General features: G+C 42.5%; 1 protein-coding gene across 1 annotated transcript in view; it reads right to left on the reverse strand.

Moving 5' to 3' along the window:
* Nucleotides 1-1,901: 1,901 nt before the first annotated feature.
* Nucleotides 1,902-9,739, reverse strand: part of LOC102041050 (vitellogenin-2-like) — a 23,982-nt gene continuing 16,144 nt past the window's right edge. The window contains 10 exon segments of the mRNA XM_031057899.1: nucleotides 1,902-2,242; nucleotides 3,113-3,274; nucleotides 4,664-4,823; nucleotides 5,579-5,676; nucleotides 6,737-6,825; nucleotides 7,152-7,338; nucleotides 7,798-7,933; nucleotides 8,424-8,562; nucleotides 8,955-9,097; nucleotides 9,185-9,397. Of these exon segments, the coding sequence (XP_030913759.1) occupies nucleotides 2,127-2,242; nucleotides 3,113-3,274; nucleotides 4,664-4,823; nucleotides 5,579-5,676; nucleotides 6,737-6,825; nucleotides 7,152-7,338; nucleotides 7,798-7,933; nucleotides 8,424-8,562; nucleotides 8,955-9,097; nucleotides 9,185-9,397 (1,443 nt within the window). The 3' untranslated portion in view covers nucleotides 1,902-2,126.

Genomic DNA, 9,739 nt, shown 5'->3' on the forward strand with positions numbered 1-9,739 from the left:
TCTCAAAATTATAACACTATATCACTGAAACATCACAATATAACAGCGACTTCTCAAAATAAAGGTCAAACAACATTCCTCAAAATAAGGGTCCTCACAGGCTGCACCCAGCTGCAAGGGTAGGGTCTCCCCAAAACCACCAACACTGCAGACTGGGGCTGCAGAATCTTATCCCCCTCCCACCCCATCCCTCCCTTTGGGCAGCAGGTGCTGCATCCCTGGTCATCCCAGCCATGCTGCTGCCACAGGCACATCTGTTCTTCTGCTTCAAGGGTCACCTAAACCTGCTGGCAAGGGCTTTGTCTCTGGTGACTTCTCTATGAAACTGAAACCTCTCCTTGTCTAGGTCACTTCTTCAGTACCTCAAGAACAATTTCAACTCCCAGGCTTTGCCCCCATATATTCACAGCTCTTTTACACTAGGATTACTCAGCAGGATATAACCTGAAGTAAAAAGAAGAGTGGAAAAAAAGCCCCCAAACTAAGAAAACTGTGAGGGTGACAAACAGTTTTGCTGAGCCCATTTCCCTCGAGCTGTGCTCAGCTCCCTCAAACAATGGCAGTGGGGGAGAGGAGCAGAGGCTGCCTGAGGGCTCTCACAGGCCCTCAGGAGGGGGACACCAACACCCACCTGGCCTGCAGGCCCACAGAGGCTCTGGCTGCCCTGGCTGATGCTCACCCAGGCTCTCCTGCCAGGGCAGTACTGCTGGGGGTCAGCACACCTGGATGCTGAGGCTGCTGGAAAACAATTCCCCCAGAACTCTGCTCCAGCCTTGGCACGCTGGGAAGATGAGAGCCCCATAAAGCCCTGGATTCTGCTGGATTCAGCCTGAGGTTGCCTGAAAAGTCTGTGCTTTCCATCACTGCCCTGTGTGAGTTCCAGGCAAGCAGCAAACCACCAGCTCATGGCTTTACTGCTGCTGCCAGCTCCCCATCATTCTGCAGTGCAGGTTCCCATGGCAGCATCTAAACTGCACAGAACGGTATATTTAGACCTTTCAAACAGATTTCTTTTGGTACTAAGGACTTTACTTTTCTGAACTATAAAACTGATATCCAAACCAGAAAACTCAGGTATGTGCATCCACTGAAGGTGCAAAAGCTGCTGGGGAGAGCAAAACAACAATTTTTACTGAATGTTATCAGGTGTTTTCAAAATCCCATTCACCCAGTGAATACTCAGCCTGCAAACACACCCTAAAGACAAGTAGAAAACACCTTCAAGGTCTGCTGGAATCCTTTGGGCTCCACTGCTCAGGGCAGATGAGCTCATCCCTGGCCATGCCCACACAGACCTGGGGCAGGAGGCAGAGCCCACCTGGGGGTGGCTGCAGCCACGACTCCTGCTGGGCACAGAGGCTAGAGCATCTCTCCCAGAGTGCAGAGGTCTGGCTCAGCTCCAGAGCCTTTGGCAGGTGCTGGGCTCGATGTGCCTGGTGAGTGCTTGATGATTCTTGTGTGCCCCACCCCATCCTGCTCAAAGACACCAATTCACCATAGCTTCTGCATGTGGTGCACCAGAAACTTAACGTGTTCTTGGCTCCCTCTGAGCAGCCTTGCCCAGGGACACGAGATTCAGGCTTATTCCTTGAGCCTGCTGCTCCTGCACCAGCACTGGCCCATCCCAAAGCTCTGGCCAAGCACCACAGCTGCATGGCTGCTGCAGAGGGTGCAGCATCACAGCAAGGTGATCAGTCCTGCTGCAGATGCACAGGATCCCAGCACCAGGGAAGGAAGCACTGGGGGAACAAGCAGAAGTATCACAGCAAGCCAACCCAATTCCCAGTGTGACCCTGAACAGAACCCCAGTGCACAGAACTCAAGAAGTCTATGAAAAGGGGGATAAGGAGAACATATGCAGACCTCTTTCCACCACCAGTGAAATAAGGAAGCCTTCAGAATTTTTTCCATGCGTGGATTTATTATGAAATCTGATATTTATGGGCAATCATAAGAGTTTCTATAATAATAAAGTTTAATACTTTAAATTACTTGGGAAGATTCCACATACAAGATCCTTAAGTACTTAATTTAGTATCTATTATTCCTTAAGACAAGGTTTTTTACACTACACAATAAAAACATGAGAGTATTTATGTTTTCTCCTATGCTGCAAAGGTACAGCTTCATGTGCAGTTTTCATCCTCACAAGTACATGCTATGTGTGCATCAACAGTGTCCTTCATATCCTCTGACTTCTGGTCAAACTTCGTCTGCTTGTCTGTCAGGATGGTGGCTGAATCTGATGGGGAACAAGAAATGAAAATTAAACAGTTTACTTCACAAGTAGTTCTGCAAGCTACAGCATTTACCATGCACTAGTTATTAATTACAGCAGGCTTGGCTGTTCCTCACTGATTTACATATTCATATTTGTCTAAGTCACACAGAGATGTTCCAGGAAAGCCACTTCATTAATAAGCCACTTCTACCTTGAAAGCTGCTACTTCCATACAGAATGTTATTAATGATACATCTAGGAAAGGGTATTACGATCTTTAAGAAAAAAAACTTGGAACACAGACACAACTCCATGCTCTATATAATCTACATATATATTATCTAATGTTTTATAATCTACAATACATGTATAGAAAATAAATCCTCCAATATCCCTGGGCCTGTGTGCAACAATCCTGTCCACACTTGCCCTTCTAGTACCTAAATCAGCTCAGTGAAGTAGGATCACACTGAAAGGCAGTGATATATAAAAAATGCAAGGCAAGGATCCCTGTTTTGGGGCGCTGCACTTGCTGCTCTATGGCTCAGTCTGCACAGGCTGCAGTACACAGGTTTTCAGCTGAATCCCAACGCTGACTGTGCTGTTGTCCTGCCCTTCCTTTGCTAGCCCTAAGCACCATGAAGGAGAATTCAATTTAGAGTTTAAATCCCAGTACAATGAAAACCATTAAATGTACAATAGAGAACCATCTCCCACACAGAAGGAATGTTTGCCTATAACAAAACAGAGAAAGGGCTTCAGCCAATAGGGCAGTAAGCCCATGCCTATCAGTGGCTATGCTGCATTCATGTTTTTCAAGTGGAATAACTGAGTGACAATCTCTTGATGCTCCTGCTCGGCTCCTCCGCAGTGGGATTCATGCTGCCTTACCTGCAGGGACGCAGTGGAAGCCCACGGTGACCGGGGCAGTCCTGGTGGACGAGCAGCCCTTGTTGCAGCGCAGCACGGGCTCCGTGGAGAGGCAGCGGGACTCGACCCCGGCCAGCTGCACCGCCCTCTCCAGCTTCACAAAGGCGTGCCGCAGCTTGCAGGCTGCAACGGGCGGGGGGACAGCTGGGTGACAACGCGATACAGCTCCAGACCCCCCCAAAGGACCCCTCTGCCGACACTGCCCGTCTGCAAACTCCCCTCTGTGAAAACTGTGTTTGGATCATAAATGAAGAAGTTTTACTGGCTGATAAATCTTTCAAATCAGTTTGTTGGATATGGAGCCCTGGAAAGCGAATTTCAAATGCAACTGGTCTGCTTCTAGATCAGGATATAAAAACATAGTACTTTCTAATAAACATTTTTCAAGGTAAACTAGCTGACTGAATAGCTGTCAAACCACATTTTAAAATGTTGAATGTTCAGCAGTGGAACTAAAGGGGAGATTTCTGACCAAATAAAATTAATCACTAAAGAATTGCATTATTACCAATGTCATTCAGACACAGAACTGATCAGAGAGAGAGCAACAGTCATTGCTGCCAACAAGTAATATTGATCTCATTTTGGATTCCCAGGACAAACAGTTACAAGTGAGAAGTTAAACAGATCACAATTTATTCCTAGATATAAATTTTATGTCTTCAAATTTCAGCAGCTTCCACCATATGTTAAATGCAAACAGAATGTGGCCACCACCAGCCACGGGAATATTATTGTGGATGTGCATGTGGACTCCATATCCATCTAAAGCAAGTTTGTTGTCCAGAATTTGTGACAAAAACATGGAAGGGTAACAGCTAATGCTGAGCTAGACATGCACAAGCCATCTCCAGGGACTGAGGATGTCCTTCCCACAGGACAAGTCTCTACAGATGCAACGTGCCTGCTCTCCTCAAGCTCTGTGGTGTGATATTGCATCATAACCTCAGCTGAGAGCTGCACACCATAAGATCCTAATCTACTGAAAGACTTAAAATGCAGCTTTTTCATTTCAACCATGTAATTAAGTCCCTGGACTGCTCATCTACTTTGTGCATACAAAACATGAATGCTTTGTTTAACAGGTTGCACTGGTTCAAAAACCAGGTGGTCAGCCCTGGTAATAACTACTAATCCCCAGCTGATTTTTGATGGACTAATTGCTGAAAATTGATGTCCAGAAAATGGGGTTGTGCTTAAATAAAAGCAATGTGTGTGAAGCTTATCCTCTTTCTGATCCTCATCTAAAATACTTCAAAACTGAAACAAAGATTTTGATTAATCTTATTTTTTGAAGTTCAACTAAGTTGTATATTTTGGTTTGTTTAACTTGTCATTTCTTATTTATTTCTCAGCTTGTAAGTAATTTTAAAACTTAATATATAACTTAATAATGAATCTTCTAATATGCTTTTTATTTCCAAAACATATATGGATTTTTAATCTGAACAGATTCCACATTTCCTGAACAACTGCAGTAATATTATATTAAATTTATTAGAGCTTACATACCTCCTCTACAAGGCCTTTCTTCCAAAATCCAAGAATGCCCAAAGCTCACTGCATCTTTCGCTATATATCCATTGGGCATCCGATATTCCTGTTCACATTCTGCATCATATTTTCCACACAGTCCACACATTTTCCCTGCCATCCATAAAGCAACCTGGATCTTGGAGGAAAAAGAAGCAAGAAGTATTTCAAGTTTAAAAAAAAAGTAATACCTGTGGAGCACATTTTTGCTATGCAGGTCCCTTCCAGTGTAAGCTAATGCACAAACATTTAAAATCTCTTTAATAAGAATTCAAAAGGGTCTGACAGTGAGATGCCAAACTCCTGTGGGGCTGCAGAATCTGTAACTGATACAGTCTTCATAACCTACTGTGCCACTCTAGGATGTTAAGTTATTCGTGCTCTAGACTATTATTAATATGCTGAAGCTTTTTTCTGGTGGTTGTTTTGATAGTACAAGAGACAGATATGAAACAGTTTACCAATCCCTTACGTTCCAGCTTCATGTTAATGTCAGTGCAGGCTTTAAACCACTCATTTATCTAACAAGAATGGCTGCATTTTTGCTGTTTTGAAGAATTATACAGCTGTAAGAACAGTGTCAGGAGCTGAAAACTCATTTTTCTTGTAAATGCACTGCTGACTCAGCGTGTGTATGCTCACAGACCCACTTCCCAACACACATCTGTACTGCAAGAACAGAATACTTGTGTTGATCAAGGATTCTCATTTCTCACACTCAGAAATAAAGAGCAGGACTGTGCAATCCTGTAGCATCATCTTCCCTTTGGGGTTTTTTGTGCCCTGCACACACTTGCCTTTGCCACTGTACACCCTTGCCCTCATACACACAGATTTAAGGGAATCCAATGGAAATTTCTTAACACTCGATCTTATGAAGAGAGAGAATGATACCCTGAATGTGTATCCATCAAAGTACAGTTTGTCAATGCCATAGGCTGGGGCGAGAAGTGCAAGCCCTTGATTTTCACTGTGGATCCACAGAGAAGCACCTAGAAGGAAAAAACAAAACAAAACAAAACAAAACCAGACCAAACCTAGCTTCTTTAAGAGAGAAAAAAAGCAACTGTCATGTTTCTAAAATGTTCTTTTCTTCAAAATTCCCCAATTACCCTATTCAAGAAACAAAAATATGGAAGAAAGCAATTTAGAAATGGGCATACATAAAAAATGGGTGTTTGCAAAAGGATGGAAGAGAATTTTAATGGTCACAGACTTATTAATTTTTTGGTTATTAACATAAGCATATTTATGTCTATAAATTATTACTGAGCTGTCTATAGTATCTCTGTATTTGTGCAGATCAACAAGGCTCTGAGTGCACTGCATTGGAATATGGAAATATGAGGAACACCATGACTGCCACTGGAGCCATTTCTAGCACAATTATCACTTCCCAAGTACATAACAAACAGGACAGAGCTCAGCACTGGTACATGCTAACCCAATTTCAGCAAGATTTAGCCCAATTCCTATATTGCAGCTCTTCAGTCAGAATACCCACACTGTATACAGCCCCTGACTACACGGCACAGGATGAAACAAGGTCTTCCTGTACTTTTCACAGAAACAAACTATTCCTGTTTTGGGAGAATCAGGCAGGCTGTTTCACCAGCTCTCATACCTATCCCTAGCAGAATGCAAGCCAAATCTATACCTACAAATCAAATCAGGAAAAACATCAATATACAAGTTATGTGTAGTGGATTTTAGAAAAGCTCTACTTTTTTAATCAAGCAAAATTTGATAGCATAGCAAAACCCCTCTGAAATTTGGAACTACAACAGGACTTGCAATGATATACAAAAAGGTGGGATCTTCATGTTAATTATATCTTGCTTATTTAGGCTACTTCAAGAGATTCACACTCTAATCAATCTTTTTAAGTGTCCCTCTGCAAGTGAGTAAAGTACATATTCTTAAATATTACCTTAAAACCAAAGAAACACGGATTGAATACAAACCAATCAAATCTCCTTCACAAATTCCTTCTCTCTGTCCTTTCTCCCAAAACACATGTGAAAATTGAGCAGCATATGCTGCATCACTCACCAGCAGATGTCAATGACACGTTTGCTGGGCTCTCAGCCCCATCCACCAGCAGCTTCACCTGTCCGTCGGCAGAGTGCATATCGACCTCACTGCAAGGACAAGAGTGCTCACCCCCTGCCTGTGCCACCTTCACACACTCACGGTGACAGGGGCAACTTCCCGCTCACTAAATATCACTGCTCAGAGCACAGGTTCATTTCAAATGCTTAAATTACATCAGGGGTACTCTTGTCACCTAAGATGCAGGATAAGAGCGCCAGCACCATGTTCAATATGCATGGAAAATAAATAAGGGGAGTGCTGAGACCCCTTGGGCTGCTGGCCATTGCAGGAAAGCTCAGATTGGAGCTCCTCTCATGCTAAATGTGGGCAATGAGGTCACTCATGCTCCCAGCATCTGGCAGAAGTTACTTACTGATTGCCAATCTTGATGCTGATTACTTTCACATTCCCAGCTTCTTCTGCGTTCTTCATCATCACCAGGAACTTCAGGTCAGAGCTGCAATCCTGAGCCAAGATGTGGTAGCAGTCAGCTGGCATTGTGTAGTTAAATCGGACTTCATTAAAAGTTGAGACCTTGTTGTAGGAAACTGAGCATTGAGCTAGTTAAAAAAAACAAAAACAAAAACAAAAACCAGTGAGGTTTTTTTTTTTTCCATGAGAGAAAGCCACTAAATTGTGTGGTTTGTTTTTAGTGCCATATTATTTTAGCTTTGTATTTGTTTCATTATGTGATATTTTCATATGGTTCACAGGGACTTTTGGCTAGTAACCACCCATAAATTCTTAAAAAGGCATATAAAATGTGTTCTTCTATCTAACAGAAAAATAATTGACAGAAATGTAAAATTTTATCAATTTGGATAATTGGTATCTTGATCCCTGAAATGCTGATGATTTCTGTTCTAAGGCACAGTATTTTTTCTTAGTTGAACCATCCTCACATTATTACAGAACATTTCCTAATTAACTGAGATAAACAATGCCAGAAAAATTTACAGGGTGCCCAAATAAATTGTGAGACTGAAGTTGTCATGCTTCTGAACCCAATTAGATCTGACCTTTCAAATTCTCGAGCACTGCAGAAGGGGCTTTAGCAAAGACATTCCAGCTGGGAGGCTGCAGCTCTGACGTTGATGTCCTTGGCCCTACGGGAAGTGATAGGGGAAGCCTCATGGCTTTTTCATAGAGGGTAATCTGAAAAGGAATTCAAAAGCACATTCAAAATGTATCTGTGCCTGCAAACAGCTAGGATTTTTTCCCTCTTTCTTCTACTTTCATTGCAAAGTCTTTATGTGAACATAACTCATCTGACTCATTGTCCATGAAGTTTTTGCTTTTGCTCAGTTTTGTCTCGTGGTGTGAGAGAAATCATTCAGGTATTGTTTGGCAGAGAATGAGTTACTCCCTTTCAAAGGTGATGAGGTGAACACTTATGGAGATACTACAGATGGAAACTCATGTCATTATGAGTACCCACGTCTCTCTCCATAAAAAGAATCACTATATGGACATCCTTCTATGAAATATTACAATGATGGAAATATATAAAAGTAACTTTCATCATTTGCACCCAAACTGATGCTAACTTAATTTTTCTTTCTCAGAATTGACCCACTGTAATTAAACAGTTACATTTTTCTACTTGGATTCAGATAGAAGAGTGATAAAAATATTTCATAATTACATCAGGAAGCTTGATAACAACATCACATATCCTTGGAGAAGTTAGAGCCACGATCAACCTGGCTTGTCGAGAAGGATTCTTGTCTGCTTTTTCAGAGAACCCCAGCATAAATGCAGCCCCAGGGACAAACTTGTAAAACCTTCAAAAGTTCAAATCAGAAAGATTTAGTGAGATGGAGGAAAAAAAAGGCTGCACACATTCCAGCTAGATTGTCTCACACCTGTGCAGCATAATAGTCTGCAGGACCTCTGGTTATGTCCTCACATCCACTCTCTGCTCTGCTGTTCAAGTGTTCAGTGAAAGGAAGGATCTGTTCCTCGGTTTTCAATAATTATGGCAAATATCAACAGTTACTGTACATTAAAATAAGATGTAATCCCTCTCAGCTTTTACGTCCAAAGGCAGTACTTGGACAGATCAGAGGATGAAGTATCAGCCGGTACTTAAGCCACTAGAACCTCATGTGCAGATGCTGATTTTTCCCAGTTGACCAGCATTGTTAACAAGTGTCACTGAAGATTCAATTCTCACCATTCTGCTATGGATCTGACACTGGAAGGAACTTTAGGCCACTCCAGTTTCACTTGTACAGCAGGGTGGGCAGCAAACTGCCCAGTTACCAGCTCAGATGAAACCTTGTAGTCCTGGCAATTCCGTCCCCATTTCAGGTAGGCCTGTGATGGAGGGACAATGGTCCATTTTTAGTGCCTGAGCATTCCTGTGATACATACAGAGCTGTACGAGCCAGTTTGGAGCCTTACCTTTGCCTTGTGAGCATTGTGGACTGAAGCATCAGCACAGAGCTTCCACTTGCTTGAATCTGTGAGGTTGGACACAAATACCTGCATCCGGGGCCTGATGGAGTCAACATCGGCATACACCACCAGCTGGAGGCCTCCTATCTTCTTATCATCACGGATGCTATGCAGCAAAACTGCTAACACTGGGGTTTGAACATCTCCCAAAAACTTGGGCTAGGAAGAAGGGGGAGAAGGCATGCAAAACGTATAATTATAGAAGAGTTACCATGGAACATTTTAGATGCAAGATCTAGATGGATAAATGAAAAAATAAACAACTGAACCACAAATATATACCAGCATATGTATCACACATATATACATGCCTATAAAACCTCATGCATATATCTTTAATGTGCACGTGCCTCTGCATGCCAGATGGCTGTTAGCACTGTGTTTTTATGAGCCAAAATTTGTGCCATTTCCTGAGCTACAGCTGATACCATGGAAATAGTCATATAATTAAAACACAGTAATGACTATATGATTTGGGCTTCATTGTTAGTATCCAGCCTG

This window comes from Geospiza fortis, unplaced genomic scaffold (genome assembly GCF_000277835.1).
Source record: "Geospiza fortis unplaced genomic scaffold, GeoFor_1.0 scaffold403, whole genome shotgun sequence".
In the NCBI taxonomy this organism is placed as follows: domain Eukaryota; kingdom Metazoa; phylum Chordata; class Aves; order Passeriformes; family Thraupidae; genus Geospiza; species Geospiza fortis.